The following is a 26,594-nucleotide window of genomic DNA, read 5'->3' on the forward strand; positions in this document are numbered from 1 at the left end:
CTCTACACCCTTGACTTGCGAACTGGTAGTAAATGTAAATTTACAATTAATTTAACTTCTTTTTGACGATTCATAAGTGTACTGTGTTTACCTACCTATATGAATAAAGATACATTGAGTTTAAGTTTGAAAAGGCTTACTCATTTTCCGAAAACGTTTTGTTAGACCTACTTTCAAGAGTTATCGGATAACTTTAAGTGTTCGTACTTATGGTCTAAATATTCTATGATTAAAAGTACACTGAGTATTTACAACGAAATTAATATTACCAAATATCACTTACTTATCATTTCTGAACCGTAAATCACAAGGATATAAAGGGAAGAAAGCCAAGACATTTTCAGCTGAAAACTTAAATAAATTTTTAAATGAAGAGATTAAATAAAGTAGTGTATGCAACTGCATATAATTAGGTATTAAACACTCGTGTAGTCTTATTTTGAAACTAAAAAACTACACTCATATTTTAATACCCTCTATAATGTGACAGTTGCATAAACTACTATAATAAAAAGAAAAGGGCTGCGTAAATTTTTTTATAGATTGTGCTATAACTGGGCTAGGTATAATTACCGCTTGCCGCCTACTTACAAATATATTCCTGTTACGAAGGGTGGGTCGTGATAGGGGATGCCCTTGACCAAAATAACTGGGTCACAAATAAACGTGGATAAGTACCTTGTATTTTACATTTATTGTAACCTTGATAGGATGATATAGTAAAAAAGATTGTAGTACCACAAATGCTATTATATTTTGACTTATATTTGTTTTGCTACATGTTTAACATAAGTGATCCTTAATTTATTTTTAGGTTTACCCTGGGTTTGGATCTTTAAATCTATATGATGTTGTATTGTATGTTGCAAATAATACCCTTCTTGTTTATCTTGTATGAATTTGGTAGTACTCAAAATATATTTAGGTGTTTTTTGTGAATTTAAACAAACGACGGCTTGAGATTCATTCAAACCACTTAAACAATATGCCTGCTAAAAGATATCTACAATAAGCACATTTTATTTTAATCGCCTAACGTTCCTTATCGTAACTTTAACGTTCCTTATTTTTTAGAAATACTAAGGCAAATTCAAATAAGATTAGGCTGAATCACTGTATTTATCTTGCTTAACATAATGCTTTGTATAATGTTTGACGGTACTTTTTATTTTACAATCCGTCGTTCCACGGACTGTAAAATAACATTAAGTCGCCGTTTAATGCCTCCAATAATTTGCAATCCCTAATATAGGACGCAAATATGTCTAATATGAAAACATGGCGATGGCGTATAAAAATTGGCAAGTCGCCAAGCTCCTCTATCACAAATTTTCATCTGCCAGTTATGGGAGGCACGCCCTGCCCCCCGCTAATATACCGCTCGTAGCTGTTTTAGGACGCGTATCATGGGAAACATGGGGCTCTATGTAAAATGGTCGGGAAGTTTTTACAGGCTTTTGTTTTCCCCATTAGAACTATGCCAGTATGCCTCGGTACAGATTATTTTGTTCAAAGCGATGTTTTTAGGTCTTGCATACTCAGGTGAATAGGTTGTTAGCCATGAGTGTCTATTCTTACTCAGTTATCGAATTACGTGGGCGATAACTTAGATGGAGTTTGTAACTTGGAACTTAGATACGATATTGCCCGAATAGTTATCGACCGCTTTAAGGAAACTGAGTACGTTATAAGATTAAAGTCAAGTCAAAGTCAAAATCATTTATTCATGTAACACAAAGTACACTTATGAACGTCAAAAAAATAAATATACAAACTCAAACTCAAAATATCTTTATTCAAGTGGGTAACCAAGTACACTTTTGAATCGTCAAGTTAAATTAATCGTAAATTTACATTTACTACCAATTCGCAAGTCAAGGGCGTAGAGCGGGTAAGAAGAACTGGCAAGAAACTTTCCGCCACTCTTTTTAATCGCCAAGTATTGTCATACAAATTGTTTGAACTGGAGCAATTCAATCCCAAGGATTAGGATCATTTAAGTAGTCCTCAAATTTATAAAAAGCTTTGTTGATTAATTTTCGTTTAACGAGGGCTTTGAATTTATTTAGTGATAATTCTCTAATTTCGCTTGGGAGTTTGTTGTAAAAACGAATACAATTTCCATATAAGGAGTGGTTTATCTTTTGGAGCCTGGTTGGTCGTACACTCAAATTAGTTCTATTTCGCGTATTATACTGGTGAAAGTCACCATTTGTTTTAAAATCGTTTATATTTTTTTGGACATACAACAAGGCTTCAAGAATATATTGACCAGATAGTGTCATAATATTTAATTCCTTAAACTTATTCCATACCGACTCCCTCGGAGAAACACAACAAATACCCCGAACAGCCCGCTTCTGCAGCACAAATATGGATTGAACCTCTGCAGCAGCACCCCACAGTAAAATGCCGTACGACATAACGCTATGAAAGTAGCTATGATACACAATTTTAGCCGTGTCCTCATCAGTAAACTGTCGGATTTTCTTTACTGCATATGCTGCAGAGCTCAGCCTATTCGAAAGAGTCTCTATGTGTGGGCCCCATTGGAGTTACATTAATTGTCGTCGTCATTAAACGTCAAAAAACTCTGGAAGAATCGACTTTGAGCACGGCTACATGATATAAATCTTATTACAAGTCAACGACATATTTATTCACATTTCAGTGATTAGATTTAGCTCTACACAACAGACTACTAAAATAATTAATTTAAATTAATAAAGTAAAATTCAATAATCCAATTAAGAATACATTTAATCAGTACCTATTCAGACCTTAACTCTCCTAATTATAGCTTGTAGCAACAGATTTAAACTGCAATTAAATTCAGTTATTACTACGCAAAGTTATTAGTACGCGATATGAAATTTTCCTAGGTTTATTAGTAACTCAATATAAAAAAAACTCTTATTTGGTAGAACATACATGGCGCTGCACGGGTTTTCAACATTTTTGCAACTGTTTTCATGGCAAAAAGATAACCAGTCTCCTATGCCGAAATTCTGTTCCTTTGACGTTTGAGAACGAAAAAGTTTTTGAGCATCTAAAATGAAATAAAGTCCCATTGAAAATTATACGCACTAGGCTAGAATCCTTAGAATATACAGTATTTACAATATTCTTAACCATAGTAATAATAATAAAAAAATGTCGAATAGAATTTTAAAAAGTCTGGTTCCTGTGGCAGTGTACCTTTAATGCTGGCAGCATTTCCTTGCTGTGTAAGATACTTATTCGTTGAGGGAAAGCAATAGCTCTGGTTTGCTAATACTTTTATTTTTTATTCGATAGCGTTATACTGAAAGCCATTCGGCTGTTTATACGATTACTGCTTTATTCTGACTTCTATACTCTAATCGAATTGGAGATTTATAAACTCAAAGCAAAAGCTGAAGCTTATTTTTTTTAGGCTTTGGCTTAAGCGTGCGACTTTCTGAGGTCGTGAATTTAATGTGCGCAATTAGCCTTAACACTTAGGCCCAGCACACATGGTGAAATGCAACTGCAACGAAACCCTTTTGAAATTATAGGTTTGAAACCAGTTTCAAACGTTTTCCACACACGCCGCAACCTAAATATGATGAAATTAGTCACAATCATTCCGATTTTGAGACCAGACAGAACCAAATCCGACACGAGTTTCCTGCACGCTGGTTTCAAAGCAACTGATCTGCAACGCGTTTCAAACCGGTTTCAAACTAGTTGCGACGTGTGTTGTCTCTCAAAGGTATCTATGGCATAAACTCAAATGAAACTCAAAAGTAACTAGTAGTTGCAGTTTCGTTGCAGTTGCGTTTCACCATGTGTGCTGGGCAAAAATGTCAGGCATAGATTCTGATCACCTACTCGCTCATAAAAGAAAAAAACGCTAATTTTTATATTCATAAAGCACACACAGACAGAGACACTTACAGGTAAAATACTACACAAAAAAGCAGAACATGCAGACACATCAATTACAAGTATGCACAACGTGGACAGATTACAAAATCAGAAAAAATAGACAATAAAATAAAATACGAACCTCAAAGAAAAAAAAAAATTACTCATTTAAAAAACAAATGTAACTGAGGCCAAGACCCATATCGGATTGTAGCTCTCACCAGAAGAGCTTTTTGTTTTCTAGAGGAAATTATTTCAAACATCCTTATCAAGTGTGCTAAGTATAATGGATTTCAGCACGTGTGCTGGATCTGCATATTCATGAGCCAATCACTGAATGACGGATTTTGGTTAGTGAAACGTTATCAACATTAAACAAGCTTAATCTGTCGGACGTAGACGCCTGTACACAAAGGCTCCCTTTGTGTGAGACACGGCTGTGTGTTAAAGACAATAATCTGTTATCCCAAATACTGCTTACGTACGGGCACTAATGCACACGAATTTGATTACGTAGTAGTAGAACATCAGTCAATTAAACTGTCCCTACTCATTGTAAAATAAAAAATATTAATACCGCTCGATTGAAAATATTTTTCTAAATAAAAAATAAAATTACAATGCATATCAACTGCAATTTATGAATTTATACTAAGACTTAACAACTTTAAAATAAATAAATAGCTTATAGTGATATAATATCACCATTCAATTTAAATAACAATGTTTTATTTTCTAATATATTTATAAAACCTTTTTGTAGTACGAGAAATGAAGTTCACTTTTAAAGATAATGCCTTAAATAAAGCTATTTTGAAACCTCTAAATAAAAGAAATTATTTATTTTGTCACGCTTCGCTGTGGCACATTTCATATAAGTTTCATTTTGCAACACTTGTGGAAAAAAAAAGAAAAAAAAATTACAATTTGAGCTCGATCGGTGCAGAACATTTTGAGTTTTTGAAGCGTACACAAACCAACATAACATTTATATATACATATATAGATTATTATCAATATAATAAAATTAGGAAACCGAGAAATTATCCTCCGTCTTACGATAAGTAATTAGTGGGGTCGTAATAAAATTAAAAGCAATTTTATTAATTGAGTTCTTAAAAAAGTTAAATATCTTAATTGTAAATATTTGACTAAATTTGATGAATCTTCATAAACATTGTCACTGTAACACATTTATTCTAGATTTTTTATATTACCTACTTGTACAAAAATGACGAACGAAGGGCGTAATAAAAAATAACACTTTACCCCTCATCATAAAATAAGTCTATCTATTGCACCATTCTAACTAAAGTACTTATGTGTCACTTTTTAGCACAACGAAACCACATTTTGCTGGAAAGCGGTAATAATAAAAAGTAGCCATACTATGTAAATGGACAGTCTGTAAAGGACAGTTTATTTCAGGCTTAAAAAAAATGTCACTTCTCTGTGAAATTACTGAACAAAATTTCCATATTCAAAAATAATTTATTTCTAATTTTTTTATTAATGTTAAACTGAGTAATAGAATACTATGTATTGTACACATATTAAACATAGTACAAACGCAATTATATGTTAATTAGAGTTTAGGATTGACTATTTCAAATTAGTATTCCCTGTATGAATATAATGCCGAGTGCAAAATGCAAACACGTGTAACAACAACTCGCTAACTAAGTCGCTTAGCGCAATTTACATACACAAATATTATACAAACTTACTGAAAGTAATTGTAGAAATACTTTCGTATTTAATAGCACGGTTGCTACCTAAAGAATCTATGTTAAATATTACGATCTATTTTTTTTTAAAAGAAGCGTACCTAATTTTTTTTTTATAGAACAGGGGACAAACGGGCAGGAGGCTCACCTGATGTTAAGTGATACCGCCGCCCATGCAAAACTCTCAATGCCAGAGGGCTCGCGAGTGCGTTGCCGGTCTTTCAAGAATTGCTACGCTCTTTTCTTGAAGGACCCTATGTCGAATTGGTTCGGAAATACTTCAGTGGGCAACTGGTTCCACAAAGTGGTGGTGTGCGGCAAAAACTGCCTTGAAAAACGCTCAGTTGAGGAACGGCGGACGTCGAGGTGATACGGGTGGAATTTCGTACTCTGCCTCGTCGTCCGATGACGAAACTCAGCTGCAGGTATTAATCCGAACAACTCTTAGCAATCAACGTTTGTTGACGATGAGCTGGATGAATTAAAATGATTTTCTACAAATATGATGACACAAACGCGCGTAAATTATTTTTTCTCTTGGTCACAAGTACTAATTAAAGATGTAAGGTCGCGCGATAGATAGTACCGGTGACCCTAGAGCTGGTGCTTTCCTCGCTCAACAAATAGATATCACAATACTGGGACAAAATGCTATGACACGATAGCATAGGTAGTGCTACTTGGTAGTGGTAGTTTGCCACAGGGACCAAACTTAATGACATTACAAAAATTGAATTACTATTATTACTATGTAGGTTAGCAAATTTTTGAACCTTATATTTGTTTTTTATCGAAACTGAATGCGCATTAACCAAACCTGAACGCTAAACATCGTTCGCTTGTTTTTGTATTAGTCATCACAGCGCCAACAGAATGAAGACTAAAGTTATTTTGGTATAGAGTTAATAAATTACTCAAGTAAATTGGCACTCATGGATTTATGATTGGATAATTATGGTAACAAATAAAAAATTACAATATCCAATCAAATCAATGCCCATACCTGTATATTCCAATGAGGTCAACGACCGCGACGTAACATAATTCAATGAATGTCCGCAAACGATGTTACATCCCTGATTACGCTATTCAGATTATTCTACGTTCTGTTTGTATGTAATTTCAGGATTCAATCCGGTACCAAATTTTTAGTTATCGATATTATTTAATAGTGCCGACATGATTGAAATCTCAATCCTAAGTGTTGCTTTCAAAAATCGACTGCATAGCAATACATTTTTCTTTCTACGTGCAAAATTGACACACCGATGAATAACGGCACAAGCTAATGCTCAAAGGTGGGTAAAAGTTTGGCTATAAACGAATTTTAACAAGATTGTTATATAGTATTGTCTTTTATTGACATAACTTTCACACATTTGATAATAAAACAATTATTAATTTACATTATTTTAAATTTAACCGACGTTTCGCGTCCTTTAAATCTCAAGATAAACAATCCGCGAAAATAGAGGACACCGTGAGCCATTCTCAGTCACCATCTTTTAGTCGATACCAACTCCGGGGAAATAAATACAGATAATACAACTTTTTCTACAGCTGTGACACTTTTTGACATTCAACACCTTTTGTCTTCAGTCACCGTGACCACGCACGCTGTAAAGCACGCGAAACGTCGGTAAAATCTAATATTATGAAAAATCATTATAAATACACAACTTAAATCCGGTAAAAAATTGTTTTATTATCAAAAGGTTGTTATAGTGTAAAACAAATGTAATTGGGCGTTAGAAATGTCCGTGTGACCGTCACCATCTTGAAATGATAAGATTTTATTTGGTTGTTTTTTTTTACTATTCTATTGAGTATAAAATCATTATTTTTATAGGTATCAAGCCTCGGAGCTTCTAAATACCCCTGCTGAATTAAATCTCGAAATCCACTTAACAGTCCTATACTTAAAAAAAAAACTTACATTCGAATAAATGGCTCTCTGTGGATATAAACACCCACACTCAAACATCTAAAGAGTACTATTTAATGCAATATAAGTAGCACACATGGAATCATGAATAATGCAATGCCTGAACCGCCTTAGAGAGTGCTTCCATGAAGACAATAAAGTTATACGCTAGTCCTGGGATATTCAGAATAATTGAATTAGAAGCTGAGAATTTCTTGAAAAGTTCGTACATGCGGTCGTAGTTCGCAATTTAAATATTACTTCGTGGTCGCTTCCATATATTATATATTTCGTTTATAACCACAATTGTGCGAAGGTGATTAAAATCCGGTCATTGATTAAAACTTACATAAGTTTTGTTTTGTGATAAAGACCTCGAAAATGCATATACTTATTAGCCTAAAAGATTAATTTAGTTTCTCGATAGATATTTAATATATACGTATATATTACGTTAATGTTTATCGTGTCAAACACATCCACTGAGAGAACGAGAGATTAAGGAAAAGAAAGCAAATTCAAGTTGACTCAAAAGAGATAAGCTACTGATAATAACTTCGGCAAGGAATATTTTATTTCATGAAAATAATAAGAGCGTGTCATTTACAGATACCCAATATACCTTCTACATTTATCGCACATTGTTCTGTAGTGAATAGAGGCTCTGTATTTAAACTCATTGATCCGATGCAAGGCAACTGATTGACGCCACAAAGTCGGGGTGGCCGAGTTAACTCTTTGTTATATTATGTTGGTATGCCAACCTCTCGTTGTTGCTAGTTTATGGGCTGGATATTGGATATTTTGGCATTTGTTTGATTTTTAGTACAGCTAGTTGAAATAATAATAAAAACGGAATTTAAGCAAACATAGCACGCAGTAAATAGTTAGAATGAAAACATGACTTAGAAGAAAACATAAAAAAATATAGGCAATTTTCGATAAATAAAAAAAAATTAAGGACAATCAGCTTGTAATTTTAAATTAAAATCGTCTTCAACATAATTTTTAATCGATTAAAAAAAGTATTTTAGCGCTAACAGTGTGGATTAATTTAAAATTCCAGTAAAACCACGCTTATTAGACCTGAAAAGCCATCGAAGGCAAATAAACGTAAATACATAGCTAATAAAAACGTGAAATTGCTTACTGCACGGTATTAATTCTAAAGTCCAGTCAAAAAAAAACAAATCACTTCGTACCAGTACTACTAAATATCAGGCCGTACTTTATAAAACGAAAGAAACTACAATAAAAGGTAAAAGTAGGTTTTAATTAATTTCTTAACTAGACCGCCCTAGATAGTTGGTGACCGAAGTAATATAATATTATTAGTTTTATCTAATGCAGAAACATATAAGAATGTTACTAAAGATAATTAACAGTACAATTCTAGATTTAGGTTTGTATTTGCTTATAAAGATACTATTATTACGACTTTTTTTTTCTAAAAATTTATACATCGTATGATAATTTATAATTACTTTTAAACGCTAAGAAATAGATAATCTTCTTTAAAATGCACTATAATACATGCAGGTGTACTATGTAGGAGACGTAGGCTATCTGTGATCTTCATTTTAGAAAATATACAATACGCTTGAAGTGTGTATAAAATTTGAAGTATTTCTGCGGTTTCTCCTGGATAGATTCGAGTGATTGGGATGTAGCCCAGTCAAAAAAAATCAGACAACATGAATTTAAGCCTTTCTTCATCTCAGCTCAGTAGCCGGAAAGGCAATTCGCAAATTCCAATCTTCAAGGATCACAATTGGGTCTAATGATTTAAAGGACCTTTTTGTATATATTTATTCAATAAAACGTTTGAATAAAGCTTTTCCGCAAATCAGTGCATCCTAGTTTCTGTGGCGTTTTAGATTGACAATTTGCTATTTCTGATATAGTAATTTAATTTGAGCGATATAAAGTATGTAGTAACAACACAATGTTTGTGCATATAGTAGTTAATTTTTTACTATGTAATTATTTAGCTTGTTTTTCCTAATTAAATTCTGATATTTTTTGTTTGTTATGTATGCTTGTTGATTTAGGCTCACCTGTTAGGACAGGATTGTGTTCTTGTGTGTATATATAAATAAATTAAAAAACATTTCCTCGAAAAGTTTTTATGTAAAGTAGCATGATTGATTTAATATATCAATTGAATAAATAATAAGTAAGTTTAGTATTTATATAAAATTAACTTTTATCAGTTGATAAAAGATATATAACGCTATAGTATATATTCGGTATAAATTTGTCAATGGTATTGTGATAAACATGCATGTATTTTTAAGTGCTACAGGGTGCTACGATGTAACGGTCTACGTAATAACTGCTACAATTTTCTGTAGCACTATTGATTTCAAATGGATAACGTGACAAAAGCTCTTGTACGGAGATTAAATTCCCTCTGGCCATCGCAGATTAATGGCACCTCATCAGAACAATATCGCTGTTGCTTTGTTTTTCTTTTATTAGTAAGCGCTTTAATGGATATTGTAGATTAAACAGTTATGTGTTAACATAAAAAGATAACGTTGATAATGATTCTCTTTTTTATACCTAACAATACTTTAATAATCTATTAATTACTACTTCTAATAATGTTAATTAGTCAAGTCTCAATTTTTACTTACTGAATTTATTATTTATTATTTATCTGTCAGCGTATTGCCAGTCCCAGATGTTATCATGCTAAACAGTATGATGATTGAAATTGTTACATCGTTATACATCACATTTTTTTAGTACTGGTACTAAAAAATTGCCTCGACTCGATTGCCTTACTAATAAATTAAAGTTCCTCGGTCACACCGAGGAACTTTAATTTATAATAATAAATAATAAAAACTTTATTTATGACAAAAGGGTTTGTGACAGAATTCATATATCGCTAGTCCCCACACTAGGGAGGCCCTGTGTCGTGGGTAACTAGAAAACAATTATTACGTGGTACATGTTAATTTTTTTTTAATTTAATAGGTTTATTTGTTAGCAATACCAGACTATTATAAAAAGACCTAGCGCATTTTTAAGTCGTACGTATTTTTGTTTTCATGTATGTGTATTAAATATAAAAAAAATATATATTTATATTTATTGCCCAAAAAGTTGCATGCAAGTTGTTGCACTACAAAAATATTATCACTAGGTGTCTGGTTTATACGATTTCGATAGAAGTACTTGTCTAGCTGACGCGTTGTCACTCACGAGACCTTCTACATCTTTTACTATTGTCTTCAATGACGCGTATGATTGCGCTGTTTTACTTTACTACTTTGCTTTGATTGGTAAAACATTTCTAAACCCCAAATCATTTTATTTCACGATTTTTTCTATCTATTTGACAACTGTATGTCTGCCACAATCGGCAGATAGTAATATACTGTCAGAATCTAGGGAGGATAAAGGAGATTAAATATTAATACAGGGGTGCTGTATTAATATTTAACATACCTATATTAATATTTATCGCGTGTGTCCACCCGTTATGCTACGTTCCCAAACCACATGCCATACCCGGCAAATATAATGGGTTTAAAGGGTCATGTGGTCGCCATAGCCAAATCTGTCCATCAGAAGTAGTAATCTGAACTGAGTTTATACTGTGCTCTCTTGGACTGCAAAACTAGGCGAGCGGTAATGTGACCGCCCACGAAAGGGTAATGACGGAAAGACTTGCTTCGTTTTATTATGATTCATCAAAAGGAACGACGGATCGGTCGCGGATGTGCGATTGGACTATAGATGGCCAATCGTAATCAAGAAAAGCGCTCAAAATAAATAAATAATATAATAAATACAGAAAGCCGCTTAATAGAAAAATACTACTACGGCTAACAATTAATACTATAACTTAAAATATAGAAGCCGGCGGTCATCTTATTAGCTTTGTATAAAGTATAAAACATTTATAACTTTATTTTACTCTAACATACGAGTATATATAATTTCAAGTTTTTCAAGATTTTCAATAACGGCGAACGTACTCGACTGGAAAAAATAGTTCACAATTACAACGTTCGCATTTCGTTGAACTAACGTGAAAATTTTACTTTAAATTTTTGCCAATAAAATATACAGTTTTACAATTTGACATATTGTATAAATTTTTATCATCCGATCAGTTTTACTAGGTACTTCACTATTTTTGAATTATCTACTGTGTTCATATCATGTGTGTTATCTATTATCAATTACTGTTTAATTTAATTAAGCTTAACATATTAATCAGGGTTTATAATAATTTACCAAAAATATTCAAAGTTCTTTCTACTAGAGTTTTTGAAAATCGACTTAAAGCACTACTTTTGGGAAAAATGTGTTATTTTGTTTATGATTATTTGCGTGTAACATTATAATTAATATTCATTTGATAACGTAATAATATATTTTAAATAATTGTAACTTCTATTCTACCCTTGACAATTTTGCACGCCATTATGTGCGGCAGAATATGCGAACTTTAGGTATAACATTTGTGTACCATATTCTTGGAAATTAATTATTATTATTATTAATATGTTGGTACCACATAAAATACAAATATTGAGGAATGCTTATTTTACTCCTATTTTACATGAATTCATTAGCAAATTGCCGTCTCCGATCTCATCACCACCTATAGCACAAATATAATAACAGATAATATCAGATTACCGCAATTAGAAACACGAATGCTCAGTTTATCCGCTCAATATTAGAGGAAATATCTGTCTTCAGCAAATTCAAGAGCTAATTTGAACTTTGATATTGCTTTGTTCCTTTTTTTTATTTACCATGTCGAGGCCCACTTTTTATTATTCATATAATTGACACCTATATTAGATAATATTCTGCTAGTCAAGTCAAGTCAGATTAGAGTTTTGGGAAAAATAATCTCCCTTCTTTTTATAATCTCACATCGACTGAAGTAAGTTGAAGGCTGGTAATTCCTTTGGTCATTATTTATTTGGTTAGGAAATACATGGTGGTGATGCTTAGAGTAGGGAATGCAGTCTAGATCGTTGATTCGAGATCTCGTGGGATGAAGAATTACAATCTCTCGAGATCCCGGTATCTTCGAGATCTCGGGTTGTTTTCAAAAACCAATTCTAATAGAACAACTTGAATGCGATGAAACCTGCTAACATGTGTTTATGAAGCTAATTAAGATACGACATGATTTTAAAGTAAAATGTTTTATTCACATATTTGCAGTAACTTCTATTATTTATTTACTAGTTACAAGCCTTCGCAGTAGTGAATAAAGATGTATTTCCAGAATTACTTTTATAAGATATCTTAGATATTTAGGAGTGATTTTGGAAAAAAAAACTGTAGGAGCAAAGAGTATCGAGAGTTCTGTCTGTCTATTTGTCTTTACCCACGTCACTCGGGTAAAATACATACAAGAACTTGTAAGCTTAATTTATGCGAATACTTCATGTGTGATTTTGACTTAGAGCTGTTGTTTCAGAATGCGCTCCAGATATTATATGCATAGATGAGATTCAGCCCGAGGTGCAAACGGCGCCCCTAACGAGTGAGTACATATATTTTTTAACATTGTTCTAGTTTGTGAATGCAGCTACTGAAAAATATATTGAGAGAACAATATTATATGTTCTGTATGTATCACTCAGCGTGGCTATGATCTGAAAGCTATGAACAAATTTGAAATTAATTCGATGTACCTAGCGAGTACTTATTAACTTAGTGGTTATTAAATTAGTCGATTAACGCACACGACATAAAGCCTAGCGGAAGTGCTAATTTTGATTTCCAGCGAACCGTAAATAAATAATAAAATATCACGCTGATTATCTCATATGAGTCATGGAATTTAATGAAATAAATAAAATATGGATATATTTATATTATTATCACAACTAACAGTATGCCACTTGGCAAAAAGCTCTTACAAATGTCGCCATTTGATCACATCCACGCTACTCTTAACCATTCTTAACCTTGTAGTCCTTCTTATGTCATTCTCCCATCGCGACTTGTCTTTAATTGCATCTCTGCCTATTAGGACCACTCGGTTATAATTTTTGGCCAATTTTACCTTTATTCTCATTCCATGTCTACCCATTGCAATTTCAGTATTTCTTCCATATATTTTTTAGTCCTTTAAATAAACCCACATTAAATAAATTATTAAATTTTAAAATACCAATTCATTATCACACTCTACAGTATTAATAAAACTACTTTATTGATATTAGATTAGCGCTAGTCGTAATTTACGAGAAGCTATTGATAATACTCCAAGGCAAGTTGGTGACTGATTGTATTAAGTACTTCTGTGCATAATGCGCTCTCGATATTTAACTTCTTTCATCTATTTATCATCATTGGATGAAAGATAAATAAAAATATATGATTATTGGAGCTTGTACCCTTTATAAAGGTTATATTTACTGTAACTGTTAATAGCGCAATGTAGCGTTGTTTAAGCTTAGGTTTCCTAGAAAAGCGGTGCCGTTAACTAACGGCCGTCATTTTACGGTTGTTAAGCTTAGGTTTCCTGGAAAAGCGGTGCCGTTAGCTAATGGCCAAACAATCATTTTCGCTCGTCCAAGTCACGTTTCCACTCATTGTATTAATTAAATATGGGCACCGCTACACGCGAAAAACGTTGAAATAATGTTTATCACCGCTTTGACGGCCATCATGCAAATGACAGCACCGCTATTTGACGTTATGTTTACACTCAACGTTCTCTAGAAAACCTACTCCGATGTTTGTTATAGACAACGTATGGGTAACTTCACCCAACGTTACATTACGGCCGTTAGATAACGGCACCGCTTTTCTAGGAAACCAAAGCTTAGTCAGCTCTAACGGCCAAAATTAATAATGTATCATCAATCTATGATTATAACCAATCTTGGACTGATTCATATCTAAAGACCGATCTCCAATCTGCATGCCAATAAACATTTCTGCTATCCGATTGTTTATTTGACAAAAGATTGACAGCAATCTTTTGCGTGATCCTTGCCTCTCGACCGCGTTTCGTTCAATGCAATATGTTGTGTTCAAGCATACCAAAAGTTCGCTGTTTTTGGAACGAAATAAAATAAGTAAGACTTAGGGTCTGTTTCACAATGTATGGATAAAGTAGCAAATAGCTATGCAACGTTTTGTTTGTTTTTTTGTTACGAACAAATAAAGTTACAAAATTCTATAGAAAAACATAGAACCTTAACCTTTTTGTTGGTCATTTAATATTACTTGTAATGAAACGGGCTGTCATTGTCATATGGTATTTTTGTTTGTTAGGTTATTGAGTATTTTAGTACATATTATTACAAATATAAATTTTCTCTGAGTAGTTTGTGTATGTTGTTTTTGTGATTCGAGGTTGGTTCTTTAACTTAAAAAAATGTCTACGCAAAAACGTGAAAGAAGCGTCAATTTCAGCCGGGAAGAAGTTGACCTTCTAACTTCGCTTGTTGCTGACCATAAAAATATATTAGAAAATAAAAAGAGTGACTCAGTCACCTGGCAGGAGAAAGAGCGGTGCTGAAAGACGCTGGAGGCGCTGTTTAATAGCACAAGTGGGGTAAACTTTCGCAGTGCTAAAGCTTAAAGAGGGCTACAAGAAAAAAGTCTGCCTTGATACATGCTGAAACATATCGTACAGGAGGTGGCCCTAGTGCTGCTACTCCTCTTACCTCCTATCGAGGAAAAAGTCAAAGACATGATATTGTTGTCTGTCGAAGGAAATGAAAGTCAATTGAAAGGAAGAGCTTCTAAATAAGAGAAAGCAATGGGCATTTGAAGAGGAAGAAAGAGAGCATAAAAGAGAATTATGGGCCATAGAAAAAAATATATTGTTAAATAAATTAGAAAAATAATAGATTTTGTGCCTGGAGCGAGGATGTATTGTATTAAAAATTTGTATTTTTATTTAAATAAAAGCATTGAATTTTTATTTAATTTATCTCAAAAATGTTGTAATTTATAAAATATTATAGTAATAAAGCAAAATAATCACTTATAATATTACTTCGCACACTTGCATTTCCCACGTTGTCAATTGCGCTTTGATCAATATCATCAGCTTGTTCATCTACTTGTTGCAGTAGTTCAAAATGTTCATCTCGCATATCAATAGCAATATTGTGCAACACTGCACATGCCACTATCACGGCTTGTACACGAGATACTTGAAGCAAAACCTTTTTTGACAAACCGATTTTGGGGAACCGATTTTTTCCAAACACCATATTATGTCCTTTCCACCACATTTCTGCTTCGTATTTGAGATTCGTTATAAAGATGTTCTGCTGGAGTCTTGAGGTTTTGAAGTGGAGTTAGTAGGTAGTATCTATAGTAACAAATATTTTTAGTTGTAGCTAATATTTAATTTTTTTTTACAAAAGTTGATGAAAAGATGAAACCTGCAAGAAGTCATATATAGACATCACTTTGTGTAAAAGTGTCTCCAAAGCTTCTTTTGTTAACCTAAATCTAAATGTGAATTCGGCGTCATTCAGGCTCTGGATATAATAAATTCTTGTCTTCTTATGTCTTCTCACAGAAGTACGTTGTCTTCTTCCAGCTTCAGAATTACTATCCCAATCGGATAATTGCATTTAAACTTCCAAATCACTATCACTAGAACTGGAAGATGACGAAGAAGAATAAATTTTCCCAATGAATATTAAGTTAGGTCGCAATCCCAAACCCAAATCATACGAGTTTCACCGATAGCAATCCGAGATTGATTTGGCCAATAGAAGCAACTGTCAAAATGGACAGATAGGTTGTTGGCATGAGTAAACATTCATTTTCATACAGAGGGCAATCTTCAATCTCTTATCCGCCCTCTGAACGATTGGTTGAATAATTAGATTGGTATCTCAGTCCATGTATTGAATATTGGCATGCTTTTCTTTAGAAATGGATTGAATTGTCAGTCTATGACAGCTAAAATTGGATTGATATTGCATATTGGTTTTGGCCGTAAGTCGGCCGTTTTATTTGGCATAAGATTATTTGGCCGATTTAAAAAACCTGGAAAAACGTCGCACGTCGCCTACCACATTTACATGATTACTTAATGTGGCTATACGTTGTTTAGGTGAAGAAAGTGACACGGCTGATACTGAAGGACGATTGTCGCTAGAGAGTTCACCGCTACGACAACGACGTGCGGGAATTTTGAAGGGCGGGAGGCTCTGGAAATCCTTGGACAATGACAAGGAGGGCAGTGAACAGGTAATGATTCGATTAAATTTAATAGGATCTGGACATTTCCAATGCTTTTATATGTTACTTCGCGTAATGTCGATCCCTGCTATTTTGCCGATAAATATGGAGATAAATAAAAATTAAGCTATGCTAGCTACCATAAACATTGTTGGTCTAGTGGCTTCAGAGTCACACATACCGGAGGTCGTAAGTTCGAACCCCGGCTGTGCACCAATGGACTTTCTTTCTATGTGCGCATTTAACATTTGCTCGAACGGTGAAAGAAAACATCGTGAGGAAACCGACATGTCTTAGACCCAAAAAGTCGACGGCTTGTGTCAGGCACTGGAGGCTGATCACCTACTAGCCTATTAGATTTAAAAATGATCATGAAACAGATTTATAAATCTGAGGCCAAGATCTAAAGAGGTTGTAGCGCCACTGATTTATTTTATTATTTATGGTAGCTACCATATATATGTCGCAGCCAACTAGCTTAATAAGCCGTTTAATTAACAGCCTAGCCTTTGAACTAAACAGCACCGTTTAACTAGCGGCCTGAAAGAATTTCAGCCGTAGCGTTTGTAACAACATTTAATAAACCGGCTGGCTAATGCATAGGCCATTTGTACGATAGAGTGGAATAAAGATATGAAACATCTGACGAAAATATATTTCTTTAAAAATTAAATTGCTTGAGTAAATTGCAGTCACAGCTAAATTCACATTATTATTGTAACTACACTCTTCCAGTGTACTTGTTGTTTCATCGAAGTTACGGATTGCCGACGCCAAATTGACAGTGTGAAGAATTTCGTTTCAAGTTTGAGAGTGGTAGAACGTGGGACTGAATTTAAATTAACAGGCAACAGGCGAGGCAAGTAATGAAATGTCATCGATACAAGTCATTTGCGTCGCTGTTTGATCAACTGGCTAAATATCTTCCAGGCTTTAGTTAAACGGTGCTCTTTAGTTACGAGGCTAGGCTGTTAATTGAAAGGCATATTAAGCTAGTTGGCTGCGACAAATACACCTAATTAATTTTCCAAAAAAGGAAAGAGCAAAGATTTTAGTGCTTTTTTATTTGTGTTGATAGCATAATTTGTAAGTCTTGCAGCGATCGACTGCGTGTAACATGTACCCCATGAAAGAACCCGCCAACCTCATAAGCATGGCGTCTATTCGAGTGTTTGGCCTTTATCCCACTCTAAACTAATAACTCTAGTTATATTTAAACCTATATAAATATAAAAATAACACGATAATAAATCTAAAGAGTTTGGCCACAACTCGGCCGAGTTCTAGCGATTGTTTTACGCTGAGAACAAGCCATTTAATTTATATTTTGTATCGAATTAAACTTAATTAACTATTTCAGTTCAATGTATAACATTCACTAAAAGTAACTTGTAAGTAGTAACACCTATAAATAAACGAATAAATAAAATCAAAGATCAAAGTAGTGATCCCAGTGTCTTAAGAAACAAATATCGTTAACATCGTTTCAATAGAACTGTTTACGACTCCGAGAATAACTTAATGCTACAAAGCTGGGATCGCGGGCCATTTTCTTTTACAATTTATTCTGTATTCAACTTAATAGAGAGACATAGTAAATTTCTCAATATCCTTAGAATTCTACGAATAAGACGATGGATTTATTTTAAATCCAATTTCTTTTCTTGTTCGCCGAAGGCTACTCATCCTTTTTATGTGTTATTCTAAGTAATGTTGCTCAGTGAGTATTTAGACCTTGACCTTGAGACCATCATGTAAACTTAATAACACTATAGCTTTCCAAAAGCGTCTTAATAACTTAAGTAGATGTCAGCAAAAAGGGAACAGCTGGATAAAAGCAAGTATCAAATAAGATACAGATATAATCAGGTTAATTAATTTCGCCATAAATATACACTCTATCAGGACTTAGTACATTAATCAGATTTATCATCATTATCAGAAGGCGATGCCATATGTATATGGCATCGCCTTCTGATAAATTAACAAATCTCTCACGTACAACCACTGAACTTATATGCGTTATCATTGACATACAGTCTATATGGTAGAACCATTATTTGTATCCTATATTTAAAGAGATTTCTTTTAATAGAACGACGATCAGCGGTCAACAACAGCCAGCGACGAAGACGGGTCTGTCACACCCAGATCGGTACGATTCGTTGAACGAGCAAAAGAAGCGGAGGATGAGGAGAAAAATAAAAACACAACTACGGGTCAGCAAACACAAAACTTGGATGAAATACAAAGGGAAACACAAAGGGAAATCCCCTCTACGCATAGGTGAGTCTAAGAGATGCTCAGATTTGATAATTTATTTAAGGTCACTTCAACGTCCTAAACGATGTATTCTATAAAATGTCTTCTTTTGTTGTTAGGACATCAATATTGAATTTCTAAGATTTTTTTTCGTTATACCAAATATTTTTTAATTAAATCTACTCTGCTAGGAACATTAAAACATTATTTTGAAGCCAAAAATGCTTTAACAGAGCACCAGTGAACTATAGAATATAGTTCCGTTTCTCGTTATATTTACATTGTACTGAAATAGAAGATGTTTTCAGATTGGATACTCCGCTCATACTAACAGCGAATGCGTCGAAGTCAAATTCTGCGGTACAACAACTGTTTACCAGTAATCGACCTCCACCACCCGCAATAGAACCACAGTTAATCACATCAGAAACGTTACGGTAAGTTGGCTTATCATTAGATAAGTTCAATTATTTTGTTTTGGATTTCGAATTAAGAATGACTTGATTTTTACAGCCGCTTTTTCAATTCATCAATGACTAGCTACTCGTATTAACGTGAACGTAAAGTGTCTTGAACATTTTTTATATCTTTGAAATAAATATATCGTCAGGGATAATGTAGCATTTTCTAAATTCGTCTAATAGTATTTCAGTATTTGGGTTTATTTGTTTGTAACAATCAAAATACATATCTTCTCTTAGTAATTAAAAAAAAAATAGTAATTTATAGTAGAATACAGTAAATAAAAAATATTCTGTTCAAAATCAATTAAAAAACATTCGTTATTTTAAATCATGTAATAGGCTTATATAAATGAAGCAGTTCTGTATGATAGCAATGTTAATTTGTTTCGAATTACATTCAATACTTAATGTTTTAAAAGCGCTCTCGATTATTTGTTTTATTATACAAACAGCTAACAATTTGAGTATAAAATGAAACGATAATTTATGTGCCAGTGTTTAGTGAGGGAAGCTAAACAAGTTGTGTATAAATTGTATAAATTTTAATTGGTATTATTTACAGTTTTTAGATCAGTATTAATATATTTAAGAAATATTCGCTAGAGATTTCTATATTCCCGCATATGTTTTTAAATGTTATCAAAGTATTGATAGGACTATTTCCGTCTGAAAAACAGTTCGTTTATAATTAAGAGTAAAAATAGTCACATCGGTATTGTACTATAAGACAAATTTGCGCGCCATCGTGTGTGGCAGAATATGCGAACGACTTACGATTGTATCACCGTAACATTTTGTAACATATTCTTGCAATAAATAAATTATTACTATTATTATTATTATTATTATTATAAAAAAATAACTTTTTTATTTAAATTTAAAATTTAAAATCACTTGTTATCAAAGATTTTTATTTAAAGTGAAATTACATAATTTAGTTTACTATTTAGCGTATAATACGTACGTTTATGTATGTTTGGTAGGGTTGAGGAAAGGTTGTAAAGTATATTTCATACCGCTTAGACTGCCTATTCAATTTAATTCTATGATATATTTTTAAGCATTAAGCATTACATATTTTAAGTGAATACTAAATCTCATATTTCTCACGAGACTTCGCTGCAATTGCTGCTATTTAACGCATGTGAATTGCCCTACTGATAGCATATGAGAACTATAACGAAGATTTATACTTAAATTATGAACATTTTCTTAGTTATTTTTCTTTGTAAGAGTATCTGTATTTCTTTACAGAGCTTGGGACGCTGGCGTAAGACCGAAGGCGGAAGATGCCGCTGTACGACGAGTAGCTGAAAGAAATGCTATCAGGTGTTCACTTCTCCGAACTGAAACGAGGAAAAAGCAACAGCCAAAGGTAAATTTAAGCGGTATGCCGGCGCCATAAAAAATTACTTAGATATTGCGTTGAAACTGTATACAATTTGTTGGTGACAATACGATACTGTTTTAACATGCCTTTATTGCTACTAAATAAAAAAATAAGTTCTGTTACAGTTATATTATATAAAATAACTGATTAACGACGCAAATGATGAGCATATATGTATAGCCATCCTAGACTCTCAGTTTTTAACTTCAATTTGCAGTTTTAAGTTAAATACGAGTCGTAATTCAGTCATGTCAGTGAAAAGATTCATATAATGTATTTTCAAAAGCGTATTAAAATCATTAACAGCAATATTTTGTAACAGTTAGCATGAATTTATCTTTTAACATTAAAAAGAGTAAACAAAACATACGTGTGACGAGAAATTCATGAAAATTAAATTCGAAATACACGGTTAGCTTTGATTCTCCGTAGTGAAACGGAATAAAATGTTTTGGGCTGTATTTCTATATACGCTAGCTGAATGGCAAATATTTAAACCAATATTTGTGTGGAAATACTGTATTATATCATATCAATATTGTTTCCGTTGCTACAAGCAATTCATAAAACGAACAATGTTTTACTTTATGAACGCGATATGAATAGAGAAAAGATTCGTGGAAAATCGCCTACGTAGCTTATTATTCGCACTATATAATATAATGGGTAATTAATTCACTCGACCTAAACGTAGTCTTGAACAATATAAATACAAATTTCTCTATCATATAAACACATTAATTATAACGTGGAATAAAATAGCTTTTAGTTGACATAATTTCAAACTATGTTGTTTCGTGTCTCCGACATTTGACTGACATAAATCCGCTGTTAACTTTAGCAATATAGTAAGCAAAATAATATTTTATTAATCTGCATCTACAAATTATCATTCGTTCGTACCTGTCATTCGATGGTGTTTCTAATAATAATTGTATTTCGAATAATAACACTAAGTTACTACTGTTAACTACGAGAAAAAACACGTTGCGATATTTCTTTGTCTAATACTTGAAGCTGTTCAAGACAGCGGACACGTCCATTTAGAGTATATACAATAAAAAATCTTCGATTAAATCTAGATCTCATGATAGAAAAAAATTAAACGTTTTTGTACTATCTTTTGAGGAATCTAACATTTAGATTATTAAGACAAGATCATCTCTTAAAAGTCCGGCAACGCACTTGAAATATTGGAAGTCTTGCAAGTGTCTATTAAACTTTATTTAAAGTGATCCGCTCTTTCGTCATAGAAAATTAAGTCTTTTATAGCACGAAATTCTCATTATAAACTTAATTTCTTATCATGTCATAAAATTTGAGATTATTTGACAAAACTTTTTCATTGCATTAAGTGCCGTTGATAAATACTAATATTCCGAGATAATAGGTTTTTATTATGATCCTTTATATAAACAATTTAACTTTATTCTAATTTATTTTACTTTGTTTCGGTTTCTAAGTGTGTTTTTTTTTGTTTAATCGGGTCCTATAAAGAGAAGTTATTTCTTTTGAATTATAAAAAAAACTTTGTCCGTGTCGTGTTGGAACGTGTTCTTAAAAATGGATAAAATTTAAGATCGCGCGGTTACAAAAAATTCTGCTTGAACAATTTTACTTTGGAGCTGGTAAATCAAGGCTTGAGAGTAAAATTAGGGTTTTATGCTCCTCCATATTCTACGGTTGCGCGTTGATAGATTCTTTCCAGGAAGAACTTCCATTAACGCTGACGCCGCACGGAAAGCCCTACATAGTGGGGCGGTAGTGACTGAACAAATGATTTAAACAATTTTAAGCTATTGCATAGATTTTATCGCGGGCTTTGAGCGCGGCGACCGAATCATTAAATTCCGTAACGAAATAAACCTAACACACGATGACGTAATATAGGTGCGGCCAATACGCGTTAGAGCGGGACAGAACGCATACTGCGTCTCACATCGGTTTAGCGTGATCGGATAGGCGTGTTAGTCTGAGTCTGGTAGAGTGGTGGATTGAATTAGTATCTAAGAAAAATCTTGAATTAATATCAAAGAAAAAAAATACTGCATAAAATAAATAAATAATTATATTGCATAAGTTTATAAAAAATGCTATGCAATAGATTTACCGCGGCAGTCCCCGAGTGCCACACGTTTTTTTTTATTGTTTTATAGTAGAAGAAATGATGATTTCTGTAGGAAGCGTCCATAGTGTAATCAGATAGCCACCTCTTGGTAATCGAAACCCTTAATCATGGAGCCACTATTACGGGGACTTTGAACGCAAGACAAATAATAATGTTACGTGAGGAAATACGCAATCAACAGCCCGGCTAACTCTAAAGTCCAGAGTTGTGATGGCTGCTATTCACGAAGCTGGGCTCGAATTGATGGAAGATATGAATTATGAATATGGAGGTCACCGGATCTAGATCCTAAAGATTTCTACATATTTCTACCATTATCACTTTTTATTGAACACATAATATGACAATATTTTATATGATATCAATAAGCTTTCAATGAAAAATGTCATTAAAATTAAATATTATGTACTGTTCATGAAATATGAATTAAACATATTTTTTTTAAATATAGTAAGACAAAATTTCCCGCCAAAGATGGTATAATAAGACCTCAATACCCACTATGGGGTTGAACTTGTTTTCTGTATATTTATTGTCACAAAGAAAAAACTAGATGATCAGCCTACAATGGCTTCTTAGCCGAGACAATAGTTAGTTCTTCTGTGAAACTTAAACTTAAAATGAACGTCACCAGTAAGCTATGGAGACTTTTTACTGTTGACCAATATTACAAAAAATTCCCAAAGCTCGTTTTCATTAAAATACCTTTTCATTCATCATAATAACATATTGCTATTTTAATTAAAATATTTCGTATAATGAAATGAAATTACGAAATTTTTAATGAATTTATCGAAAATCGGAGGCTTTGTACAAAATTAAAATGTTAATTTACTCATTTTTAATTAATCCGAACATCATTTTGTTACGATAGACATTACTAATAAAGTTATTTCCAGGATAAATGCGTGTAATAACCACGGAGAAGTAATATTTTCATGAATAATAATCCACAAAGGATGACAAAATATAAATACACTTTCCTTTTAATACCACAGTACTTTGCTTATTGTACACTTTATTGGAAAAGGATAACTGTGTACGTTTCCGAATAAATACATGTTGGTGGAACAGCTATAGAGAGAATCCGCTTATATTGCCAGTTTCGCACCTTCGGGCTTTTGATATTTATTTTACACGGGTTTGTGGTCTCTTTAAAATGGACGTTCATTTTATTCCATTACCAGGACTGTTCAATATAAATGTTTGTACGCTTTGTATATCTTTTTTCTAAAGCTAAAATTCCTATTGTAATTTTTTTCCTGATCCCTTAAAGTCATATATCGCGGCGACACTGCTGCCTGCTATTTTCAAATCGATGGCCCCAGATGTCCCTTAAAACGTGTAAATAGATAGAAATCACTAGGAGCTAGGTGAGTGTGGGAGTGTGGAGAATGTTCCATAAATTTGAAGCCTGCTTCTTGAATGGCAGCAATCGCAACTCTGAAGTTTTGCGCGTGGGCGTTATCTTGAAACAAAAACTTTAGTGTATTTGCCAGGCTGTTGCTTGCGTATTTCCTCACACAACTTTCTTATTTATCCTGCGTGCAAAGTCCCCATAATAGTGCTTCTATGTTAAGGGTAATCGATCATTACAACCTCTTAGTTGTCTCAGAAAAAACAGGCTATGATCGTACTGGGGGATGAAAATGTCTTAAATTTATTCCGAGTTTAAGGACGCCCTCTTCAGGAATTGTTTTTTCCTTTTCTGGGTCAAAATGGTGTAGCCATGTTTAAGTCATGTCAGCGAATCAACAATCCGTCAAGATCTTGTTGTAACAAACTGAAACAGCTCCGTCAAATTCTCTCCTTAATTAATTAATAGCACCTTAAAAATTACTTAAAAGGTCTTCTAAAGCATGGGCAGTAGAAAATTAAAATTAAACTATTCTATCTACTATTTTTATTTATTTATTCACACTTCGTTGTATGTAGGGATATATTATACAATTGACATCATTAAATAAATTGGATGGCAACTGGCAGCCTTATCGCTTTGCGATCTCTTCCAGGCAACCACTAGACTATATCTATATTATAAACATATTACCAACCAGTTATAAAATATCATAGCTAGAAAAGTCGTAACAAATAAAACAGTCAGTACTGTCACTTATGAACTCAAGAAAAATGCGCACATAAGTTATGTCAGAAATGGGAACAAGACATTTAAAATTATATTACATATTCTGATAAAAATAGCAAAGCTTTAGTAAATTTTACTAACTTTATAAGACAAATCTTGCTGCGCACTACCGGTATCTGGAGCTATGTATTTCCGAACCCATCCGACTTGGGTTTCTTAAAGAGTGTGAAAATTCCTAAAAGGTTGGCATTGCGGCAGCTATCGAGCCTTCTTGCAGTCCGTGTCTTTATCATACGGTCCATCCACCATGAGTGTTACTTAATTACATCAAAACAGTATTTTTTTTACTTTAAAAAAATATATATTTATAGTTTGTAGAATAGTATTGTATCATTGTGTCAATTGAGCAGTGTGGTTTGTTAGCCAAATGGCTGTGAGTTCGAACCGCACTGGATTATTCTCTGTCATGGGGAAATATTATGATGAAACCATGGGCGGTGACGGGGATTCTGGCACACGGTAGTCAAAGTTCGTTAACTCTTACACTGAGACCTAGGTATCAATGGCTGATATGCACAGAAGAAGTATTAAGTAAAAAAACACAGAAATAATTTCGAGGGCAAAGGTCGTCATTGCTATTTTTTGTTGGGTAAATTTTTTAACTAATGAAGTTTCTAGTACTAGATCCAAACTAACGTGTATTTAATGAGTAAATTCTCATGCAAAAAGTTTTAACAACCTGACCTAATAAAGTTAGTTCTTTACTCGGGCTTCACCGATGAAAGGATGTATAAATGCGCCACTTTGCAGATAAGTGTTGTTCCGTCCTTTGACAAACGATTCTCAGTAAAAACCTCTAGAATCAAATGGTCTCTATACAATGTACCATTTTTACTCAAGGTTGTGAGATATTTTAAATAATTATATGAATACAGTACTTCCAATTACATAAATTACATAGTAATAACACAAATCTATATATATAAAAATGAAACCCGTTTTCCGTTGTCACGACATAACATAAAAACGGCTTGACCGATTTGTCTGTTTTTTTTTTGTATAATATTCCTTGAATTACGAGGATGGTTCTTACGGAGAGAAAACTTAAAAAAATTGGGTTAAAAGGTTTAAAACAACACTTTTCTATATTCCCATACAAAATATTCGTTATGTTACTTAAAAGGCAATTTGAACTTTAATACCATATCATAAAGTTCAAGTGTTAGTGGAGGGCTTCCGGGAAGGTAAATTTTTATTTTTTGACATAATGTACGAGTAGCAGAATATGTATTTAAAAAAATAAAGAATCGACTGTTAGGCGGTACGATGTTCGCCAGGCCAGCTAGTAATGAATAAAAATAAATTTAAAAAGTTTGGTCCCTGTGCCAGTGTACCTTTAACGCTGGCAGCATTTCCCCTCTGTGTTGCCATACTTATTCGTTGAGCGAGGAAAGCACCAACTATAGGGTCAACGGTACTATCTACCTGGCGCCAACTTAAATGTTTCATTAGCGCCTG

The 26,594-nt window shown here is 33.2% G+C and overlaps 1 protein-coding gene across 2 annotated transcripts in view; it reads left to right on the forward strand.

Annotated features, from left to right (window-relative positions):
- Window positions 1-26,594, forward strand: part of LOC125062465 — a 79,084-nt gene that overhangs the window by 32,792 nt on the left and 19,698 nt on the right. For both annotated transcript variants that reach the window (XM_047668429.1, XM_047668430.1), the window contains exons 3-7: window positions 13,001-13,066; window positions 16,619-16,755; window positions 18,842-19,032; window positions 19,317-19,445; window positions 20,727-20,847. In XM_047668429.1, coding sequence (XP_047524385.1) covers window positions 13,001-13,066; window positions 16,619-16,755; window positions 18,842-19,032; window positions 19,317-19,445; window positions 20,727-20,847 — 644 coding nt within the window. The remainder of the gene's footprint in view (window positions 1-13,000; window positions 13,067-16,618; window positions 16,756-18,841; window positions 19,033-19,316; window positions 19,446-20,726; window positions 20,848-26,594) is intronic.

The sequence above is a fragment of the Pieris napi genome, chromosome Z, assembly GCF_905475465.1.
Source record: "Pieris napi chromosome Z, ilPieNapi1.2, whole genome shotgun sequence".
In the NCBI taxonomy this organism is placed as follows: domain Eukaryota; kingdom Metazoa; phylum Arthropoda; class Insecta; order Lepidoptera; family Pieridae; genus Pieris; species Pieris napi.